The 24,750-nt window shown below is 42.8% G+C and overlaps 1 protein-coding gene across 1 annotated transcript in view; it reads right to left on the bottom strand.

The window, feature by feature from the left end:
- The window catches only part of plg (plasminogen), a 219,310-nt gene that overhangs the window by 128,382 nt on the left and 66,178 nt on the right, over positions 1-24,750 (bottom strand). The window contains exons 13-17 of the mRNA XM_048536068.2: positions 20,037-20,111; positions 19,440-19,580; positions 14,085-14,191; positions 10,388-10,533; positions 7,669-7,828 (exon numbers count right to left, since the gene is read on the bottom strand). Of these exons, the coding sequence (XP_048392025.2) occupies positions 7,669-7,828; positions 10,388-10,533; positions 14,085-14,191; positions 19,440-19,580; positions 20,037-20,111 (629 nt within the window). The remainder of the gene's footprint in view (positions 1-7,668; positions 7,829-10,387; positions 10,534-14,084; positions 14,192-19,439; positions 19,581-20,036; positions 20,112-24,750) is intronic.

Raw genomic sequence — 24,750 nt, 5'->3', positions numbered from 1 at the left:
GGTAGCAGGAATTTAGGAGAGAGTGAGAAAATGATCCCAGATGTACTGGCCCTGTCTAACACATGCATCGTACCCTCTAATGTGACAGCAAAGAGAAAGACTGCAGAGAGAATATCACAATGCAGTCGCAATGGCTCAGAAGGTTGCTGTGGCTGGTGGTGTAAGGGGGTGGAAGCTGAGTAGAACCGAAGTGTGATTGAATTGGAGGACTCTGTATTGAAGATGGTGAATTGCATTATCTGCAGATAAGAATAAGATATTTGAAGGTGTGTTGCCCAACAGTGGAAGGGGCAGGAATATCTCCCGGTGGCTGGAGATTAACTTAGATACAAAGAAGGTAAATCCAGTTGCTGTGATCTATATTGGAAACATAGGTAGAAGATGGAAAAATGTTAAGTGTTAAACTCTACATTAAAGAGCAAGATCTTGTAATTATTTCTGGAATATTGCCTAAGCCATGTGCATTTTTTTATAGGAGCAGGCATTACAAGATCTGGCTAGAGGGCTGATTTGGAAAGGGGTTCATTTTCACGGCATTAGTTTTGTTTCTGGTCAGACAACCAAAATATTGTGTGCCATTTTGGTCTCCTTATCTGCAGAAGGATGTTCTGGCTATGGAGGGAGTGCAATTACCTTTGCAGATAGCCACTAAATGGCAAGTTGTTGTGGGAATGGCACATGTAAGGTGTGGAAAGGTCAGACATAAGATTTACCATTGGGCATGGTAGATAATTCGTTAGGTGAGTTTGGTAAGATATGGCAATAGAACTCAGAGTACGCAAAAAAAAAGTATGATGACGTCCAGTGGTGTTAAAATCCTAAAAGAGGAAGATTTACCATTTGGATTTATTACCGGAGAATGAAGCAGCATGAATAACTGAAGTCAAAGTAAGGGTTAATAAAATGTGAGGCTGGATGAACACAGCAGGCCAAGCAGCATCTCAGGAGCACAAAAGCTGACGTTTCGGGCCTAGACCCTTCATCAGAGAGGGGGATGGGGAGAGGGAACTGGAATAAATAGGGAGAGAGGGGGAGGCGGACCGAAGATGGAGAGTAAAGAAGATAGGTGGAGAGAGTATAGGTGGGGAGGTAGGGAGGGGATAGGTCAGTCCAGGGAAGACGGACAGGTCAAGGAGGTGGGATGAGGTTAGTAGGTAGATGGGGGTGCGGCTTGGGGTGGGAGGAAGGGATGGGTGAGAGGGAGAACCGGTTAGGGAGGCAGAGACAGGTTGGACTGGTTTTGGGATGCAGTGGGTGGAGGGGAAGAGCTGGGCTGGTTGTGTGGTGCAGTGGGGGGAGGAGACGAACTGGGCTGGTTTAGGGATGCAGTAGGGGAAGGGGAGATTTTGAAACTGGTGAAGTCCACATTGATACCATTAGGCTGCAGGGTTCCCAGGCGGAATATGAGTTGCTGTTCCTACAACCTTCGGGTGGCATCATTGCGGCAGTGCAGGAGGCCCATGATGGACATGTCATCAAGAGAATGGGAGGGTGAGTGGAAATGGTTTGTGACTGGGAGGTGCAGTTGTTTGTTGCGAGCTGAGCGGAGGTGTTCTGCAAAGCGGTCTCCAAGCCTCCACTTGGTTTCCCCAATGTAGAGGAAGCCGCACCGGGTACAATGGATGCAGTATACCACATTGGCAGATGTGCAGGTGAACCTCTACTTAATGTGGAATGTCATCTTGGGGCCTGGGATAGGGGTGAGGGAGGAGGTGTGGGGGCAAGTGTAGCATTTCCTGCGGTTGCAGGGGAAAGTGCCGGGTGTGGTGGGGTTGGAGGGCAGTGTGGAGCGAACAAGGGAGTCACGGAGAGAGTGGTCTCTCCGGAAAGCAGACAGGGGTGGGGATGGAAAAATGTCTTGGGTGGTGGGGTCGGATTGTAAATGGCGAAAGTGTCGGAGGATGATGCGTTGTATCCGGAGGTTGGTAGGGTGGTGTGTGAGAACGAGGGGGATCCTCTTAGGGCGGTTGTGGCGGGGGCGGGGTGTGAGGGATGTGTTGCGGGAAATACGGGAGAGGCGGTCAAGGGCGTTCTCGATCACTGTGGGGGGAAAGTTGCGGTCCTGAAAGAACTTGGACATCTGGGATGTGCGGGAGTGGAATGTCTTATCGTGGGAGCAGATAAGACATTCCACTCCCGCACATCCCAGATGTCCAAGTTCTTTCAGGACCGCAACTTTCCTCCCACAGTGATCGAGAACGCCCTTGACCGCCTCTCCCGTATTTCCCGCAACACATCCCTCACACCCCGCCCCCGCCACAACCGCCCTAAGAGGATCCCCCTCGTTCTCACACACCACCCTACCAACCTCCGGATACAACGCATCATCCTCCGACACTTTCGCCATTTACAATCCGACCCCACCACCCAAGACATTTTTCCATCCCCACCCCTGTCTGCTTTCCGGAGAGACCACTCTCTCCGTGACTCCCTTGTTCGCTCCACACTGCCCTCCAACCCCACCACACCCGGCACTTTCCCCTGCAACCGCAGGAAATGCTACACTTGCCCCCACACCTCCTCCCTCACCCCTATCCCAGGCCCCAAGATGACATTCCACATTAAGTAGAGGTTCACCTGCACATCTGCCAATGTGGTATACTGCATCCATTGTACCCGGTGCGGCTTCCTCTACATTGGGGAAACCAAGTGGAGGCTTGGAGACCGCTTTGCAGAACACCTCCGCTCAGCTCGCAACAAACAACTGCACCTCCCAGTCACAAACCATTTCCACTCACCCTCCCATTCTCTAGATGACATGTCCATCATGGGCCTCCTACGCTGCCACAATGATGCCACCCGAAGGTTGTAGGAACAGCAACTCATATTCTGCCTGGGAACCCTGCAGCCTAATGGTATCAATGTGGACTTCACCAGTTTCAAAATCTCCCCTTCCCCTACTGCATCCCTAAACCAGCCCAGTTCGTCTCCTCCCCCCACTGCACCACACAACCAGCCCAGCTCTTCCCCCCCACCCACTGCATCCCAAAACCAGTCCAACCTGTCTCTGCCTCCCTAACCGGTTCTCCCTCTCACCCATCCCTTCCTCCCACCCCAAGCCGCACCCCCATCTACCTACTAACCTCATCCCACCTCCTTGACCTGTCCGTCTTCCCTGGACTGACCTATCCCCTCCCTACCTCCCCACCTATACTCTCTCCACCTATCTTCTTTACTCTCCATCTTTGGTCCGCCTCCCCCTCTCTCCCTATTTATTCCAGTTCCCTCTCCCCATCCCCCTCTCTGATGAAGGGTCTAGGCCCGAAACGTCAGCTTTTGTGCTCCTGAGATGCTGCTTGGCCTGCTGTGTTCATCCAGCCTCACATTTTATTATCTTGGAATTCTCCAGCATCTGCAGTTCCCATTATCTCTCAAAGTAAGGGTTCATCTTTTCAATTGTAACCACTATACAGTTTACTTGAAGCTCACGATAGAGAAGGACATAAGTATGATGAAGACAGTTTAATAGATTGCCAAAAAAAAATTAGTGGCGCTGAGAATAGAACTTAAGAAAATAGAATGGGCAACAATATCATAAAGCAGCAGTCTGGAATAAGATGTGGACATTTTTAAAGAGTGGTGTCCAGCAAAATGCAGAAAAATACAACCGTCTTCAAAGGAATGACTAATGAAACTCAAGGCTGAATAAAGTCATTGGGAGCTGTCATGTTGCCCTCCTCACACAAAGTTACCACTTTCTCGCAGGACCTGTTAATCAGGTAAATTAAGTTTGAAAATCTAATATAGGTTTGCTCATCAGACAGATTAGTTACAGTAACACAGTACTTGTAGTTAAATTGAAACACAGCTGCATACTCTTACATTTGCATGCATTAATCTAGACTCTTCATGGGCTGCTGATCGCCGTATCTCTGGTTCATTAGCATACTCAGCCCTTAGAGTGATAATACACATCCCTTTTTCCCACAAAGATAGTATCTCAAGAAAAAAATCACATATTAGGGTCGCTGTCTGACTTTTTACACAAAAACAGAAAACAAAAAAGTCTGAGAGTCTATATAATACATAGGTAGTTTGACAATCTTTATGATCATGTGATGGAATGACCTTCTTCAGATTTCCACTAGGTTTCAGGGATTGTTTATTTCATCTTAGTAATACCCAAATGTCCTTCATGGGCAAATGCATATGTTGACTTGATGGCTTACTGTATGGCTTGCTTCAATACTATAAGCTTTTTATGATTCAAGGAGGACTCTAATTGTTAACCAGCATCAGTGACTATTTATGAATAATAAAAAAAACATTGAATGTTGCATGTTGAAAATAAAAGCAATCTTTTTAGAACAACAAGATAACACAATGTGGAGCTAAAGGAACACAGCAGGCCAGGCAGCATCAGAGGAGTAGGAAAGTTGATGTTTTGGTTTGGGACCCCTCTTCAGAAAATATCTCATATTAGAACAACCATGTCTTTATTTACCATTTTGTAAAAGTAACGATAGAAAGAGAGAACGAAATTATATGCTTAGTCATGTATCTAAAGTACTTATCCAAGTAAAGTGGTATTTATTTTCTAGAAACCAAACACTTCAATCAATTGATTCCCTATTATACTGTAATACCATATATACAATATCCATGTGATAGTATTCACACATTCCCGAGTCACTTGATTGAAATTTAAAGTTATTTAAATTCAATGTGAATCATAGATGCGCTGCCATTGCAAACCGTAGATGTGCTGCTATTGTTTCTCTTTCTGTGTAGAAAATCACAATTGCAAAGACCTATTTCAATACCAGGAAGGCATTTCTTCCTAAACCTATTGGAAGATGTTGCAGTGTTCACTACTCACTCTGAAGGCCTTTACTTTTGTATGGAATTTTGAATTTTGAGCAAAATCAGCAACATTGTCACTATCATAATTCTGACAATGTAATACAGCCCTGAATTTTACTGAATGACTTGATGTCAAGGGAAATACAGAGCTGGCAGCCTGTTATGACACGCCATTTTTAAAGGTACAACTGCAGCATTCAGCCAGGCAAAAAGACTTGCCAGCCAGTGCAACAGCAGATGAGGAATAGAATGAGGCGACTCTATGTTTGAAAGCTGAGAGGTTCCACTGCAATGTCAGGATACTGTGTCATTTTATTTGGGTGCACTCTTCACCCAACACAGATGCACTGCCAGTAGTTGCCTTTGTTGCTTGTGTGGAATGGGTTGCACAATCTCATGAGAACCGGACAGTCACACAGAATGAGATAACACACAGCGAGAGGCAACTGTGGCCACATTACCTCGAAGTGAAGCATCACTTCATTCAGATGTTGAGCATGAGGAGTCATCAGCAAAGGACAGATGATTCAGTAGTAGTATGAAACGTGTGAGCATCTATAAAAGTTACCAAAGGTATTGCAGTTTGTGTGGAAATGATGGAGAAATCCATTCATGTCTTGAATGATGTAATTTTGCTAGCATGGGTGTGCATGGTTTTTGCCATTGAGGGTTCATGCTAATACCAAAGCTGGTCTGGTGAACAAAATAGTCCTTATTCAGATATGGATATCCCGAGATATGCTGGGTTTTACCAGATCTGAAGCACCCAGACAATGTAGCGCCACTTCCACCAAATGCATCTGAACAGGAAAGTTTACAGTCTGCCCATATATCACCTCTATGCACCAGGACAGCACCTCTATAGAAACAACTATAAGTAAACATCTAAAACTTAGACCAGCACTTGAGGCTTCACTGTGTGATAATTTCTTAATCACAAGGGCATTTATTATATTGCAACAGTTAAATGTTTTGACATTCAAAAAATAACCTCATTTATTTCTCCTTGTACTTCAGTTGACCAGTTGTGGAACGATACGGCACAACGCCTTTACCATTTCCTTGAAGAGATAGTGTTTGAGGAGTTTTGAGAAGATTTGTAGCTCAGGTTGAGGTTCTGGATGTAAGTTTGCTCATTGAGCTTGAAGGTTCATTTTCAGACATTTCGTCACCATTCTAAGTAACATCATCAGCGAGCCTCCAGTGAAGCACTGGTGTTATGTCCCGCTTTCTATTTATGTGGTTAGGTTTCCTTGGGTTGGTGATGTCATTTCCTGTGTTGATGTCATTTCCTTCGTTGGTGATGTCATTTCCTGTTCTTTTCCTCAGAGGGTTGTAGATGGGCTCCAAATCAATGTGTTTGTTGATGGAGTTCTGATTGGAATGCCATGCTTCTAGGAATTCTCGTGCGTGTCTCTGTTTGGCTTGTCCTAGGATGGATGTGTTGCCCCAAAGTGGTGTCTTTCCTCATCTGTATGTAATGATACTAGTGATAGTGGGTCATGTCTTTTAGTGGCTAGTTGATGTTCACGTATCCTGGTGGCTAGCTTTCTGCCTATTTGTCACAGTTCTTGCAAGGTATTTTATAAATGACATTTGTTTTGCTTGTTGTCTCTATAGGGTCTTTTAAGTTCATTAGCTGCTGTTTTAGTGAGTTGGTGGGTTTGTGGGCTACCATGATGCCAAGAGGTCTGAATAGTCTGGCGGTCATTTCTGAGATGTCTTTGATGTAGGGGAGAGTGGTTATGGTTTCTGGGCACGTTTTGTCTGTTTGTTTGGGTTAGTTGCTGAGAAATCGGCAGACTGTGTTCATTGGGTACCTGTTCTTTTTGAATATGCTGTATAGGTGATTTTCTTCTGCTCTTCATAGTTCCTCTGTGCTGCAGTGCGTGGTGGCTCATTGAAATAATGTTCTAATGCAGCTTAGATTGTGGGTAACAAAGTGTGGAGCTGGATGAACACAACAGGCCAAGCAGCATCTCAGGAGCACAAAGGCTGATGTTTCGGGCGTAGACCCTTGGTGTTGGGATGGTTGCTTCTGTAGTTCAGCATTTGGTCCGTATGTGTTGCTTTCCTGTAGATGCTGGTTTGAAGTTCCCATTGGCTGTTCGCTCTACTGTGACATCTAGGAATGGCAGTTTGTTGTTGTTTTCCTCTTCTTTTGTGAATGTTATGCCAGTAAGGGCATTATTGATAAGTGTTCGAGGACTTCAGCACTCAGACACCTCAATGCAGCTGTACCTCTGATAGTATATACTTTGAGCTGTATGCTGTTTTTTGTGACTATGAGGTTGCCCACCTGCCCATTTTGAACTCTCCTTGTCTAAATCCAATGGCTTCCTCAATTCACTGGAGTTTTCCTACCTGTGGTATAGTCAGTCAATGTGGCTATGGACCTATCTGTGTAACATTCTTCTCCCCAGTAGATGGTCAAAATCTGAATGCACGGATAGGTAGATCAAACTGCTCTAGAATTCTGTCCTGCCTCCAGTGGTTTCAGTGAACCTGGGAGAAATATTTCTCTAGGCAGCACTGCAGTGTCGCTAACCTTGGCAGTATCATGTTTTGATGACCTGGGCTGTAGTCAGCTTCACATCCACAGTTCACACTACAATTCAGCTGCCTTTGAAATCTCGCCTCATTTAAGTACATGAATCTGTGAACCTCTGTGCAAAATAAGAAAAGGTATCCTGCCTCTCAGAGTGACCAGCCATAATGTTGTGTCATCAACTGTTTCAAAGTTCTCCAAATTAAATCAAAGCCACATCTGTAACAGCAAAAGAATTTAATAATTCTCATATGGAATTTTACATTCTGAATGACAGGAAACATTTGATTATTGTGCTGAGTTATATCTTTGTTAACGATGCCTTATGGTGTTTTCAATCCAGTCAACAAAAGATGAAACACGGACATAAACACCTGGCTTCATTCGATTTGCACAACCAAGACCCCAAGACCTTATTCCTTGGAGAATATACTTGCCTCTGGAATTTGGACATACCAAAGGGCCTCCGGTGTCACCCTTAAAAAGAGAGCATAGTCAAGGAATCAACTGATAATAATAAAACAAACTTGGTTTGAGCCCATTAGAGAGCATTCATATCAGATAAATTGTTGACAGGCATTTGAGTACTGTAACTTTGAGGTCAGTTTTTTTGGAGTTAAATCGAAATTTAAGTGAACAGCTAAGTACTTACTTTAATTACAAATAAGTTATTTAGTAGTACAGAACTTGAGCAATTCTGAAAAAAATTTATGCAAAGAATTATGCCAGAAACCAATTTAGGATTATCAGTCAGTTTCGGGGTGTGGTACAACACTGTGTACTGGAAATTGCATTTATTGAAACACAGGCTACTGTTCTTGACAGAAATGCCACTATTTCAACTCACCATAATAAGATGACAGCCATTCATTGGTTCATTTTTCAGTGAGAATCAATCTGCCTCGTTTGACATTTAAACAAAGTTTTGCAGATACCTGCCAATAATTATAAACTGATGCATTCTCCATGGCAATACCTCTAGCAATCAAATTTCACTTTCTAACCAATCGACACTATCTTCCTGCATTATAAATATTTGGTTTCCCCTTGACTTGATATTCTTGTGAATTGTCCTGATGAGTACAACATGAAAAATTTTGACAAATGTGTCTTTCTTCAGAAATACCCAGTTCCTTTTAATTTTTTTTCAGGAAGAGAGATTTTATTGCTTGACTTAGTTGCCCTGAGAAGGATCCTCATATTGAACCATTGTCAATTTGATACATCTCAGTGGCTTAATAATCTACTTTATGTAAGAGACAAACCTAGAGTCATATAAAGGCCAGACAGGATAAGACCAACAGATTTCCTTCACTAATAAATAGTAGTGAAAGAGTCTGGGTTTTTGTAACTACCTAACATCTTTCAACTCAGAGATTTAAAATAAAACTGTCACAGTGTAGACCTGGATTTTCACCAAGTTAAGATAGCAGTTGAGTTACAATTCCAATATTCCCAACACCATTCTCAGGGTTTTTGATTTACACAAGGGTCTGTTAAGGGTGTGGGGTCATTCAGACCATGAGCTTACACCCAACATTAAGTTCAAATGGTATTCCCTGTGACCCCATGCAAAGCTATGCCATCCAGCCCCTTGGTATTGTATGCAACCTTGACTTCCCACATGCCAGACTATGGTCCAATTACCCAGCAGTGAACTGCATAATGTAACAGTAAGGCAGTAATGCATAATAAGTGATGGTTTAAAAGATAATAATTCATTGAAAATTTTCCACTATGTTAAGAAATAACTCCTTGCTATTATAGGGCTGTAGCAATGTCAATCATCCAAATCTTTAAAAGTTCAATAACTGAAACTGCAAGTATATGAAACCTCTTAACCTTTTATAATTAGACATTGTGGGGATCTTGTGGCACAATGGTAATGTCTCTACCCCTGGATTGGGAGGCCTAGATTCAAGTTCCACATTCTCCAGAGGTATGTATTAACATCTCTGAACAGGCTGAAGAGGAAAAATATATGAAAACCAAGTGTGAGAAATGAAACAGCCCATTTGCAAACAGAAATTAATGTCATAACGTCCAGAATTGGCTCTCTTGTGGTGTAGGAGGCCCAAATTCAAGTCCCACTTGCTCCAGAGTTGTGTAATAACATTTGTAAACAGGGTGATTTGAAAAATCTGGAACATTGTGAGGGCTCTTGTGGTGCAGTGGTAGTGTTCCTACCCCTAGACTAGGAGGCCCAGGTTCAAGTCCCAACTGCTCCAGGGGTGCGCAATAACATCTCTGAGCAGGTTGATTGGGCAAAATAGGGAATAAAAGATAGAGCCATTGGTGAAACAGGCACTGATGGCTCAGCAGAGTAATGAATCCTTGACCTCTTAACCAAGAATATATGATGGGGCTTGCCTGAGACTATACACTCATTATTCTGTTGAAATACCAGAGATTCTGTCTGATCTCTGAAAAAATTCACAATCTTAATATATGCAATGTGAAGAGCTTACAAATGTGTGATGTTCTTAGTTACTGAAATTTCAAAATATCTGGATGATTGATGTTCTATGGCCCTGTTGAAAATAGTATATGGTGCATGGGCAGTGGGTGGAGCTGAGGGGATGTGAAAATCCTGTTTTAAACTAACTGGAATGAAGTGTCATAGCACCGAGTTGGGGATTTTAAACAGTCCACTATTGCAATCGGCTGTCTCTGAACTTTGAGTCAGTGGCCTGTATCCTGTTAGCACCTGCCCCAAAAAGTGAAAAATTCCTTTTTTCCTCACACTTTCTCCCAGGGCATGTCAAACCGGAAATTTTCCTCACTTTCTGCAAACTGACTCATGGATTAACAGGTTCAAGAGATGAAATGGTCTCCTCCTGTCTTTTTGTTCTGATGTTTCAATTGCAGAGGTACAGGTCGAAAGATAATAATGAAACTATGAAGACTGAACTTGAATATTAAGGCAGACTAATTGTCTCCCTCAATTGCATGTTAATCTCTCATTATGAGGCTGATCTTCCCATTCACTAACTTTAGGCTATTGAATACTTTATATCCAACTGAATAATCACATACCTGACAATTGCCAACACCACCTTCAATATTTCCTGTACATAGTTCACTGATTTTCACTCTTCCATTCAAATGTTCAGGCCGATTGCAAATGTTATTTTCTATCACCGAAAAACCTGCTTCTTTTAAAACCCCTTCATGTCCTCTTCCTAAAACCAAATGGGACAAATGAAAAAGAAATCCAGAAATCAACAACTATCTGTATTCATACAACACCTTTAACATTGTAAAACACTCCAAAATGCATTATGGGAACATTACCAAATAAAATTGGACACCATTGCACATAATGGATATTAGAGTAGGTAACCAACCTTGGTTAATGAATTAGGTTTAAGGAAGAGAGATAGGTTGTGGAGTATCAATTTCTCAAGCTTAAAATCTAGGCAACTGTAGGCACAGCTATCAATAGTGGAATTATGAAAATTGGATTTCTGTTTCATAAGGGCTGTTGTTATTTCACATCTCATGAAAACGCTCAAATTTACACAAGCAGGAAAAGGCAGAGTTAACGATTTGGGATGTTCCGCTCATTCCTTGCCCCTCCTTCATTGGGACACCACTATATCCACTCTCCACAAATATGTGATTCTGATCCTTGCTGCCTTCTAATGTTAGGTCCATTTGAATACAGGAGCTCAGCAGATTCTAACCTGCAGCATTGACAGACTATTTTTGCAATGACCTGCAAATAGCAATTTAAAAATGCAAGTTCTTTCCTTTAATGAACACACTGACTGTACACTTGGCAATAGGAATATTACAGGCAGAATGCAAGTGGATAAAAAAAAACTCCAGAACCGAAACCTAGCCTTATTCTCACGAATGTTAAAATGTAATGAGTACAAAACATTTAGGAATTCATTACAATTAACTATTCCACAGGTGTGAGACATTAATTCATACCAGCAGTCAAAATATTTATATGTACATTTTTAATATTTTAGATTAAGAAGTTTAATTTTGTAGGCAAATGGAATATAAATTCAGGAAAGTACAAGTACATTTTATTTTGAAAGAGAAAGCTCGTGAGTTTACATTTTTTTTTAAGCAGTTGACATTTCTGGCACTGCATTATGCACTAATATAAATGGCAAGTAGCTCTTGTGCCACACAAGCGCCAGGTAATGACTATGTCCAACAAGAGAGAATTTAACTATTGCCCCTTGACATTCAATAGAATTACCAGTGCTGAAAGACCTTTTATGATCACTGTGGGGGTTACTATGATCAGAAACAACTGGATCAGCCGTATAAACACTATGAGTACAAAGTGCAGCCAATGGCTCAGTGGTTAGCTCTGCTGCTTCACAAGTCTAGGGACCCGGGTTCGATCCCACCCTCAAGTGACTGTCTTTGTGGAGTTTGTGCGTTCTCCCCATGTCTGTGTGGGTTTACTCTGGGTGCTTCGGTTTCCTCCTGCAGTCCAATGTTGTGCAGGCTAGGTGGATTGGCCTTGCTAAATTGCCTTAGTATCCAGGGATGTGTAGATTAGGTGGGTTATAGGGGGATGGGTCTGGGTGGGATGCTCTGAGGGTTGGTGTGGACTTGTTGGACCAAAATGTCTGTTTCCATACTGTAAGGATTCTATATACCAAAAAGCAAATCAGAGGCTAGGAATTCTGTGATGAGTAATTCACCTTCTGTCTACTCAATGTCTGTCCATGGGTCAGAAGTGTAATGTAATATTCTCCATATGTTAGAATGAATGCAGCTGTATCAACACTAAGGAAGATTTACACCATCTGCACAAACCATCTCATTTAATTGGCACCGCATCCACTACTTTTACCACCAATGCTAAGTAATAGCAATATGTACCATCTACAAAGTGCACTGCAGTAACCCGACAAGAATCTTCCACCAGCACTTTACAATCTCGCAACTTCTACCACCTAGAAGGACAAGAACAGCAGATGCATTGCACATCATCACCTAAGTGTTTCCCACCATCCTGACTTGAAACTAAATTGCTGTTTCTTCACTGTCACAGGGCTAAAATCGAGGAACTCCCTAGCAGCGCATGTGTATCTCTACACCTCAAAGACTTCTGCAATTTAGGAAGACAGTTCATCACTACCTTCTTGAGAGCATTTAGGTATGGGCAATAAATGCTAGGCTAACCAGTGGTGCTCAACAATCTACAAACCAAATTTTTTTAAAAAGTGTGAACAGCAGACAACAGTGACAGGATAGTTGAAGCCAGTGAAATTGAAATGGTCTTTTCCAAACTTAACCCAAAATTTGCCTTTGAAAACCTTGAGTGTTTCTTTAGCTTGCTTAGATGGATGTTCACAAGCTGGCACAATCTTAAAGGGCATTGTTCATGTTTGGCATTGCTCTCGCCTTCCTGAGACTGGTTTCAATTGTTCATAGGTTTGTATGGATGCTCTTCAGCATCTCTTTAATCACCTCTTTAAGGATAACGATTTTGGTTCAACCAAGCAGCCTCCATTTTCTCGTGCAGTTGTTGTTATCTTTGAAATGTTACCTCAGTCCTGATGATTACAAGATGAAACACTTCAATAGCATGCCTCTATCTTCAGCCATACTCTATAGTCCTATAATGACTATTTGTTTAGCCATTCAAGTTCCACAATGATCAGAGCTAACATGTATCAACTAACAGCAAGCCATCTCTCAAAGGAGCTTATGATCCAGTTGTAGTGTCCCTACCTCTGAGCCAAGAGGCCCAGGTTCAAGTCCCACCTACTCCAGAGGTGTAGGACACCATCTGTGTACAAACTGATTAGGAAAATATCTCTCAATGTTGTGCACATAGTCCTGCTGTTCCCGTTTGCAAATCAAAGTGTTTGCATCTCCTCTCTTCTGATTTGTTTGCCAGGTGCACTGGATTCCATCCATTTGTTGAGTAGTGACTCCAACCTTCATGAATGTGGCCATGGTAGATCAAAAACAGTGGCTGTACAACTTAAGGTGAACAGTGGCTGCCCAGTGGAACCCTCCCATCATTAGAGGCAGCCTGTAGCAACCATTCTATATGCCAATCAAGCTCTATCACTCATAATTGCTGTCTCCCATGTATAATCATGCTGCAGCAAAACCAAAGTGTCCTCTCCAGAATGAAAGCCTGGGCAAACTCTACAGTCACCTGGGCTGCTTGAATGTTAGGTGCCCTTCTCAACCACCCCAGTTAAGGCCAAAGGAATGCAAAACATCATCCGTGGCATTGGCTTGGTTGCAGGAGCTGCCAGGAATTTGACATCTTTAGACATCAGTTTGCTTTGGTTTACATTCCAGACGACTTTGTCAGAGGTTACCCCTTATTCTTTGACTCTGCCGAGGTATCCTCAAGGTGATAAGGATATTAACTCATGGCATTTTAATTCACTAGTGCCAGGGCCATGTCCACATACAGCTGGGCCCCCACATTGGGGTCAAACCTCCTCTGATTTCCAATAAAGTTGTAACCAGGGGCCAATTTCCCTGTGCCGTATTGGGGGTGCACAGTAGAGACCTTGTCAATGGGGAGGTTATGTGCTGGTAGGGGAATGGATCTGGCTCATACCAGATGACCATGTTATCAGCATTCAAGGACCAGTGAGCAATCTTGAAATCAAAGCTTTTGGAAAAGAATGGCTGAGTGTGGAGGCAAATTAGAGGAGAAAAGAGGAATGAAGAAAGCAAACAATTAAGGACATGTTACTTTACTTTGATAGACATTTGTGTTAATGTGTACCTTGAGTTTCACCCCAGCCTGAAACATAACAATCAGTTCCATGTGGTAATATATAGTGCTGTGTTGGCAAACAGATTAATGCCACTTTGTCAGTGAGGACTGCTGGCCTGAAATCAAAAACAGTGTTTCAAACTATTTTAGTTTGTATTTAATTTGCATCAGGTTGTTACTTCTTAACTATCAGATATGTATATTTGTTTTAAAAAAGTGAAAGAACTGCAGATACTGGAAATCAGAAAAGAAAGCAGAAATTGCAAGAGAAACTCAGCAGTTCTGATGGCATCTGCAAAGAGAAAGCAGAGTTAGTGTTTGCTCCAGTGACCCTTCTTCAGAACTGATCCAGAACCACTGAACAGAGACCCCGGGATCTGACAACTTCCCTTCTTCCTTCACTGATTTGAACCCCAGGAACTCAAACCTCCTTTCCAGCTGGCCCCTTCATCCCCACTTACTCCTGCTAGCCCTGACATTCCCTTTGACTGCTGCTGGCCTCAACAGCCACCTTGGTTTCTCCAGGATCCAACATTCTCCTTGATACATCCATCTCCCATCCCTCCACCAACTGTCCTGAGTACTCCATCACATACCTGGCACAATGCCTACTTGGCAACATACTAACCTGGCACCCTTCTCAGCACCCTTGTCCCTTGCAAATCTAGAGATCTGAGCCCTTCCCCAACTGCCACCCTAACACTACAGTTGACTTACATACTTATGTTTCCTAGCAGCTATCTGTCTGTGATGGTGGACATTCAAACCTCAGAACTCAGCACATTAACTGCTACAAAGAGGTGTGTGGTTTGACTTTCCCTAACTATCCTGTTCTACAGAGGAACTTTTTTGATTTCAGCGATGGTCCATATTTCTGAATAAGTCAGGATTGGAATTCCCATCTAGAATGTGACCCTTAGTATGAGCCAAAAAGAACAAGAGCAAAGCAGCAATCTGGCTATAATTGCCACTTGTGGGATATTTAGGCCATTATGTTGAGTTTTTGAAAAGAAACAAGGCAGCTGTATGTAGAAGAGAATGGCAACAAATTTTATTTCAATGACTGCTGCGTTGTACATTTTACTGAGTGTCTTATAAGTAGCGGAGAATTAAATTTGTTAAGAGATGGAGAAAGAAAGCCTCCAGTAAAAGGGAGAGAAAGATGGTGAAAGAGAGACAAAGGAAGACTGGGATCAGAGAGATGAAGGAAAGTAACAGTACTTTTTAAAAATTATCAGTCCAATTTTAAAGATGACTGATTTCCACCCTACACAACAGACAATTAGAAAAACAAATTATTGATTATGGACAATGCTGCAAAGGAGAGATTCTAAATGGTAGCGAAAATGGATTAGAGAAATAAATACTTTGGCAATTTATTTAAATGATTACCAATTCTTTCATTTTGTAGAATTGTGGTGATTGGTTCAGCTGTGTTCAAAATGAGTTTTATTTCAAACAGATTCCAAATAAGTCTACCAGAGCTTCTCTATTTTATTCATTATATGGCGTTTCTGCCAAGAAATTAGCTCAGTTTTGTGTGTTTTTGCAGAACTGTAAGAGAACCATTGAGGAAATAACTCTGAGGTCATCCCAACGTCACTAATTGAAGTGGAAAGTGAATCCTGCATACCTTGCTGGTAACCACCAATAACTGGTCCTCATCTCGCTGAGTATCTGTATGTTACTTAACAAAAATTGTAGTGAACAATGTGCTTGATTTAAAACTTTCAAAGCAAAAGGGAAAAGACAATGGCTATGATATTATTGATCTGGTACATACATGCAGAAACCTTTAACAGTGTCATCTGAAATTTCTCTCTCCATTACTTAAACAGAAATGTTGACTTATTTGGCTTAAATCAGTTAAAACCCATGCCAATGGAAAGGAATTTGAGGAAACAACGGATTGCAGAGTTATATCATTCAATATGTGTCACTAGTTAATTTTTTATTTTGCATTCTTCATATCAAATGAAATTGTGCCTTGTAAGCTCATAGCGACACAAAGCGGACAATGGAACTTAAGGAAACACATGGAAGCAGATTTAGTTGCAGAGACGTTGGGGATGGTGAATTCGAAACAAATCGTGTAAAAAAAGAAAAACAAAGAAAACTATCATGGGGGCTTTAATAGGGTGAACAGTCAAGTTCTTTTTCCTTTTGTGGTGGAGTCCAAAGCTAGAGGGCATAGGCTTAAAGTGAGAGGTGAAAGATTTAAAAAGGACTTGAGGAGTAACATTTTCACGAAGAGGGTGGTATATGTATGGAACATGCTGCCAGAGAAAATGGTGGAGACAGGTATAATTACAACATTTTAAAAGCATCTGAATGGGTACGTGAATAGGAAGTGTTTAGAGAAATATGGGCCAAATGTTGAAAAGTATGACTAGGTCAGATTAAGATGTCTGGTAGGTGTGGATGAGTTGAATCGAAGTGTCAATTTCCATGCTGAATGACTCTATGACACTAAATTTTACCTATCTTGGGAGAAGTCATCAACATGTGAAACCTAATGGATTCATGTTTGGACATTATGGTGTGTCTTCTTTCTGGGTCCAGTATGTCCATCAGAAGCCTCTCCCATGGTATGAATGCCCCTTGTCTCCCTCCCTTGACATATTATCCTCTTCTGCCCACTTCCTAACTAGGCTCTGCCAGCCTGGCCCCTGTATTCCTGGACTCATCTCTCAGTTTAGGCTCCATCATTGAACACCTTCCTAGGGGATTGTTGCAGTTCCATTTGACAGCTGTCCGAGGTAGAACTTCCACAATCTCAGAGTGTTGGTTAAAAGGGCAAAGGAGCGCCAAATAAAGATTGCTTGGCTCTTAAGTTGTAGAAGGTAGATCTCTTCACAAGATATATGCATTCCTCAAACTCATTCTCCTGCTTTCTCCCCATAACTCTTGAACCTGTTACCAATCAAGAACCTATGTCTATCTTAAAGGTACTCAATAATTTGGCCACCACAGCCTCCTGTGGCGATGTAATCTGCAGATTCACCACTCTCTGTCTGAAGAAATTTCTCCTCACCTTAGTTCTAAAGGGTCATCCCTTCTCTCTGAGGCTGTGGCCTCAGGTCCTAGTCTCTCCGACCAGTCTAAACATCATCTACACATCCACTCTATCTAGATGTCCCAGTATTCTGTAAATTTCAGTCAGATACCCCCTCATCCTTTAAAGCTATATTGAGTACAAACCCAAAATCCTCAAACACTCCTCATATGGCAAACCCTTCATCCCCCGCATCATTCTTGCATATGTCTTCTGGAGCACCTCCAATGCTGGCTCATCTTTCTTTGGATTCAGGGCCTAAAATTCTCCCAACATTCCAAGTGCTCTCTGACCAGACCCTTATGCAGCCTCAGCAGTATATCTCTGCTCTTGTATTCTAGCCCTCTTGAAATCAATGCTGACAAGGCATTCACCTTCCCAACTGCCAACTGAACCTACATGTTAAGGTTAACAGAATATTGACCTAGAATTTCCAAATCCCCTTGTGCTTCACATTTCTGAAGCCTTTCTCCATTTAGAAAATAGGCTACACCTCTATTCTTCCCACCAAAGTGCATAACCTCACAATTTCCGACATTATATTCCATTTGCCACTTTTGCCCACTATCCTAGCCTGTCCAAGTACACCTCCATTTCCTCAACACTACCTGTCCCTCTGCCCATCTTTGTGTCATGTGCAAACATAGCCACAATGACCTCAGTCCCTTTGTCCAGCTGGTTAATGAATAATGTGAATAGTTGTGGCCCCAACACGGATCCTTGCAGACCTTCACTAGTCACTGGCTGTCATCCTGAAAAAGATCTCTTGAGACTACTCTCTGCCTTTTGCCAGTCAACCAATCCTCTTTCTGTGCCAATACCATGCCCCTAACACCATGGCCTCTTACCTTGTTTAGCAGTCTCCAGTGTGGCACCTTGTCAAAGGCCTTCTGGAAATCAAAAGAGATGAAGTCCACCAGCTCACTTTTGTCTAACTTGTTCATATTCTCCTCAATTCTAACAGATTTGTCAGGCATGACCACCCCTTGACAAAGCCATGCTATTTCAGCCCTCTTTTACCAGGTACTTCTAAGTACTCTGCAATTTCATCTTTAATAACGGCCTCTAAAATCTTACCAACTGAGCTCAGGTTAAACAGCTTACAGTTTCCTGTCTTCTGCCACTGTCCCTTCTTAAATAGGGGCTTTATGCAAACCAGTGTCCAGTGCTCTGGCAACCTCCCTGACTCCAATGATTCCTGAAAGATCACCACCAATGCCTTTATAACCTTCTCAGCTATCTCCTTCGGAACTCTGAGGTGTAGTCCATCTGGTCCGGGTGATTTTCCACCATCAGATCTTTCAGTTTCCCCAGCACCTTCTCCTTAATGATGGTCACTGCACTCACTTCTGCCCCCAACTCTCTCAAACTCTGGTATGCTACTGATGTCCCCCACTGTGCAAACTGATGCAAAGTACCCATTCAATTCCTTCACCATTTCTTTGTTCCCCATTACTACTTTGCCAACCTCATTTTCCAATGCTTCAATGTCCATTCCTGACTCCCTCTTACCTGTATCACAATAAAATTTTTGCAATCTTTTTCTCTTATATCAATATATTTTTTCTAGTATTTCATCTTTTCTCCCTTTATTAATTGCTTACTGATCCTCTGTTGGGTTTTTAAAGCTTCCTAATTAGCGAGTTTTGAGAAGAATTGTAGCTCAGGTTGAGGTTCTGGATGTGAGTTTGCTCGCTGAGCTGGAAGGTTAGTTTTCAGACGTTTCATCACCATTCTAGGTAACATCATCAGTGAGCCTTCGACGAAGCTCTGACTTCGTCGGAGGCTCACTTATGATGTTACTTAGAATGGTGACAAAACGTCTGAAAACTAACCTTCCAGCTCAGCGAGCAAACTCACATCCAGCTTCCTAATTCTCTGGTTGTCCACTATTATTCACCACATTGAGTGCTTTTTCTTTTGCTTTTATGCCATCCCTGAATTCCCTTATCAGCCATAGTTACCTCATTCTCTTCCTCTTTGGATTGAATTTCTGCTGTGCCTCTCGAATTACTCCTAGAAACCCCTGCCACTGCTGCACCACTGTCTTCCCTGTTAGGCTGGCCTTCCTATTAACTCTAGCCAGCTGTTCCCTCATGTCCTTGTATTTACCTTTACTCAATTGTAATACTGTTACGCTTGATTTCAGCTCCTCACTCTCAAACTGCAGGGTGAATTCTATCATATTATGGTCACTGCCCCTTTGGGGTTCCTTCAGCTTAAGCTCCCTAATCAAGTTGGCTTCATTACAGAAGGAAAAAAACACATTTCAACAAAAGAAAAATATGAAAGAGAAATAAAAGTAATACCTTTCAAGCTTTAATAAAGCAATGTCATTCCCAGTGGGTTCGAGAAAGATTTTGTCAACCTGAATGATCTGTCTCGATGGTTCATGTGCACGTTCTCTGTATATTCCAAGATAGACTCTGTAGGTCAAGGGGTTGAAGGAACTGTAATAGATGCAGTGGAGAAGTTAGATACCTATATTTTTGTTCTAACAAGGATAACTGTTTGCATTTAAATAGTATCTTCACTATAATGAGCTGCCTGAAACATTCCATGGAAGTATTACCAATACCCAACAAAGTTTGTCACTGAGCCATGTAAGAAGATGTTAGGAGAGATGATCAGCTACACAGTCAAACTGATAGGTCTTACAGGACATCTTGAAGGAAGGGAAATTGATTGAGCATTGAAGACATTTATGGAAGAAATTTCAGAGTTTACTCTTTAGGCATCTGCAGGTGGAATGATATATCGATTGAAGAGGTGATGTTGTGGAGCAATGTAGAGCAATGTAGAAACAAGATTGAGAAATTGAAATGAACATTGTCAAACTAGGATTCAATGTTGGTCATTGAGAACAGTGGCCATTAAGATTATGATCCAAAGCATTGATGTCTTACCGGTCTAAACAGTGTTTGGCTGTTACCACCCACTTGGTATGAATAAGACTTCCTCCACAGAAGTGAACACCAAAACTGTAACATACAAGACAGTTTTAATTATTTAATATCAGTAGATTGAAAGACTTTCAAAGTAAGCTTCAAAGGTTTGCAATAAATACCATGTGAATAATGCAATGTGTAAAAACCTTCATCTCCCCTGCCAGATCTTTTCACCAATTTGTATTGCTGGTGTTTAGAAGAGTAAGTAGTGACTTGATTGAAGCATACAAAATCCTAATGGATTTTGTCAGCATGGATGTGGAGAGATGTTGCCCCTTGTGGATGAATTTAGAACTAGGTATCACTTGTAGAGACAATCACTATTTTTATTTTAATTTTTCTCATTTTTGGCTTGGAACAAGTTTAGAATTGAACTTGAAATTTGAACAGCAACTTGTTTTAAAAGAGTGGAGAACAAATATAGATGTTTTCTGTTGGGAATTGGCCTGGAAACATAATACAACTCATCTAAGGGCACGTAGTTAAATTGGCACTGTGCTTTTGCTGTGCTTAGAGCTGGCAACTGGTTGGATGTTGATTTGATCAACTAAGGAACTGGTGCTAACCATCCAACTACAGGCAACATTGATTGAAAAGGGGAAAAATCAAGAGAGAACTGGTTCTGACTGTTAGGCAGGAGGCAGTGTACATTTTAGAGACTTCCAGAGACAGTCCTGCTTGTTGTGCCCACTCTGTTGCTCCCTCTCCCTCTCCCTCTCCGTCTCCCTCACCCACACCCATACCCACACTGTTAAATGTTCTGAGAATCCTAGCCTATAAGACATAAATAGATATTTCTAAAGATCTGCTGAAACTGTTTGTATTACTGGTGACTTTGGAATTTGAGCAATATATACAGTTGACCTTGCCTGTGAACAACCCATTATCCAAGGATTTCATGATGGTCTGGTATCAATTGATGGAAACTGATTGTTGAACTATCAGATTATAATTATTCTTTTATTTTCTTTTTCAAATTATCCCTTAACTGCGTGAGTGTGTGTGTGTGTAGAATTATGATCAAAGAAAATTGGGTTATAGATTGAGATATTAATTAGATGACCTTGTTGTTTATTATTATTATTATACATTATTAATAATATAACACTCTGATTTAAAACAGATTAGGTGAAACATTTTTCTCTCAGAGGGTCATGGGTTCTTGAATTCTTCTTCCAAATGGTGAGAGAAACAGAGTCCTTGAAAATTTTTTAAGGCAGAGGTAGATAGATCTTGCTATACAAAGGGTTAGGAGATAGAAAGGACTGCAGATGCTGGAATTCAGAATCAATAAAGTGTGGAGCTGGAGGAGCATAGCAGGTCAGACAATATCAGAGAAGCAGGAAAGACAATGTTTTGAGTCTCCTGTTCAGGGCTGGGGATGGAGAAGGGAGCTCAGAAATAAGTAGAGGGAGGGGAGTTTGGCTGATGAGTAGGTAGATGGGATGGTGATAGGTGGATGTACATCAGGAGTTGTAAAGATTGATCAGAGGGAAGGATGGAGTGGATCAGTGAGAAGGAGGATGGGCAGATTGCGTCTGGTCAAGGAATTGGGGATCAGAGTGAGGGTTAGACATGGGATGAGGCTGGATGTGGAGATTTTTTGAAACTGGTGAATTCCGTGTTGAAGTCATTAGATTGAAAACTCCTAAAGCAGAATATAAGGAGTTGTTCCTTTAGTTTACATGTCACCTCATTTTGACAGTGGAGGAGGCCCAGGATGAACATGCCACCAAGGGAATGGGAGGGGAGAGTTGAAAAGGATGGCAACTGGTAGATGGTGTTGATTGGAGGGTAGAAAGCACAGATGCTCTGCAAATTGGTCACCAAATCTGCACTTGGCCTCTCCAATATAGAGGAGACCACATCAGGAGCAACTGTTGCAATAGACCACATTAGAAGACAAACAGGTGAATCTCTGCTGAAGTTGGAATGATTGCTTGAGGCCTTGGATGGAGAAGGGTAGAGAGGTGTAGAGGCAGGTGTAGCACCTCCTGTGGTTGCAGGGAAAGGTGCTTGGTTTGGAAAGGTTGGTGGGGAGTGTGGAGCTGACGAGGGAGTCACAGAGTGAGTAGTCCCAATGGAAAGCAGACAGGGGTGAGGAAGGAAATATCATTTTGGTGATGGGGTCTGATGGCAGGTGGTATAAATGGCGGAGGATGATGGATTGGCATATGAGGACAGGGAATTCTATTCCTATTGTTAGGGGGAGGGGTTTTGATGGCAGAAGTGTGGGAAATGCAGGAGATGAGGTTGAGGGCATTATGAATCACGGGAGAGGGGAAATTACTGTCCTTGAGGTAGGAGGACATATGGGATGTCTAGGAGTGGAACACTTCATCCCAGGAACAGATGCAGCAGAGGCGAAGGAATTGGAAGGATGGGATTGTATTTTTGCAAGAGAGTGCGTGAGAGGACATGTAGTCGAGATAGCTATGTGAGTCAGTGCGTTTGGAATGGATGTTGGTGCTAAGTCGGTTGCTGGAGATGGAAGCTGAGAGGTCCAGGAAGGGGAGAGAGGTGTTGGAGATGTTCCATGTGAATTTGAGGTCAGGGTGAAAGGTGTTGGTGAAGTGGATGAACTGTTCGAGCTCTTTCTAGGAGCACGAGGCAGCACCAAAACAGTCATCAATGTAACGGACGAAGTGGTGAGATGAGTTGCCAGCATAGCTGCAGAAGAGGGACAGTTCCATGAATCCTTGGTCTCACAAGGAATCAAGGGCTATGGGGAGAGTGCAGGGAAGTGGAGTTGAAATGTCCATCAGCCATGATTAAATGGCGGAGTGGACTCGATGGGCCAAATGGCCTTACTTCCATTCCTATGTCTTGTGGTTTTATGGTCTAATCCTACGAAATGGCAGGCATAGCACAGACCCATGCAGGTGCCCATAGCTACCTCTTTGGTTTGTAGGAAGTCGGGGGAATCAAAGGAAAAATTGTTGAGAGTGAGGACTAGTTCCGTCAAGCGTAAGTGACTGTTAGTGGAGGGGGACTGGTTGGGCCTACAAGATAGGGAGAAATAGAGGAACACAGGTGAGAGAGACTGAATGTCCATGGTGAAGATGAGGTGTTCAGGGCTGGGGAATTGAAAGTCTTGAAGAAGATGAAGGGCATGGGTTGTGTCCCGAATATAGGTGGGCAGTTCCTGGACTGGAGGAGAAAGATAGGAGTTGAGGTAGGAGGAGATGAGTTCAGTCGGGCACGAGCAGGCAGAGACAATGGATTGACCAGGGCAGTCAGTTTTATAGATTTTAGATAAGAAACAAAAACAGGCAATACTGAGTTGGGGAACCATCAGGTTGGATGTTGTGGATAGGTAATCTCCTGAAGTGATGTGGTTATTGATGGTCTGGAAGATGATGGTTTCGTGATCAGTAGTAGGGTCATAATCAATGGGATGCTAAGAGGAAGTGTTGGAGATTGGCGTCTGGCCTCAGCAATGTGGTGGTCAGTACGCCACACTACCACGACTCTCCTCCACCTCCACCCCCCCCACCCTTGTCAGTGGGTTTAATAGTGAGGTTGGGTTTGGAGCAGAGGGCTGTGTGTTCTGTTGGGGAGAGGTTGGAGTAGGTGAGAGGGATAGAGAGAGTCAGGAAATTGATGTCACTTTGGCAGTTGGAGATGAAGAGATTAAGGTGGGGTAGAAGTCCAGCAGGATGGGGTTTGTTGGAGGCGGGAGAAGGGGATTGCAGAAGGTGTGTTGGATTCCCATTCAAAGAACTAGGTGAGAAGGTGGCAGAGAAAGAGTTTCTAGATGTGTACGGAATTCATTGTTGTGTGGGCGGAGGACAATGAACATGAGTCCCTTACTGAGGGCTGACCATTCATCTTCAGTGAGGGGCAGGTCTAGGGGGATGGAGAATGCCTGATAGGACTTGGAGCTGGGGCTTAGTGTTGAGCTGGAACTAGGGGTAAGGTGGAGATTGCCTCTGGAGTGGGTGTGTACATGGGAATATTTAAGTGGGCAGAGGTGGAAGTAGCGATGTGGTCAGCCACATCAGCAGGAGCACTGGGGTGAACATATGGTTGATAGCCCCTGGCGTATTCAGGAGAAAGTTGGGGATAGGGTTGGGGTCCAGGGTGGCTGAGGACGTCTGTGTTTGGAGGCAAGTATAAGAGAGATTCTTTGTCTCTTAGGTGGAGAAAAAGTGTTTGTTGAAGGTGTGGATCCTTTGAAGAATAAAGAACAACAGAGTTTTCTTGCAGGTTTGGAAGAGAGAGGTTCTGAGCTGGGGTAGGGCTGACTGTAGTGGGAGAAGGTGTTGGCACATGGCTGCGAGTGTGGAGTTGAGGATCCACAGGGAGAACCATTTCTGGAGGATCTGGGGGTACTGTTGGTAATGGTTATTGTGGTTTGGTCCAAACTGGGATGGTCTGAACGTTGTCTGGAGTCCATGGGGGATAAGCCAGCTGCACAGCCAGGTACCGAGGAAGGGGACATGGCTGGAGTAACGGGTTTATTTCAGGATGTGGTCGAAGGGCTTCAGGGCGGATGAGGTAACCAGTGAGTTACAGTGGGAGGGAGATCCACTGACATCTCTTCGGAGGGAGGAGGAAAACTTCTTCAAGGTGAGTATCCTTGGAAGAGGCTTCGCAGTCAGGTTTACAGTGACTCAGAGATAGAGCTTTCTGTAAATGCTGGAAGTCAGAATCGATAAAATATGGAGCT

This window comes from Stegostoma tigrinum, chromosome 9 (assembly GCF_030684315.1).
Source record: "Stegostoma tigrinum isolate sSteTig4 chromosome 9, sSteTig4.hap1, whole genome shotgun sequence".
In the NCBI taxonomy this organism is placed as follows: Eukaryota; Metazoa; Chordata; class Chondrichthyes; order Orectolobiformes; family Stegostomatidae; genus Stegostoma; species Stegostoma tigrinum.
The sequence above is the reverse complement of the archived record's forward strand: the minus strand, read 5'-3'. Positions and strand labels throughout refer to the sequence as shown.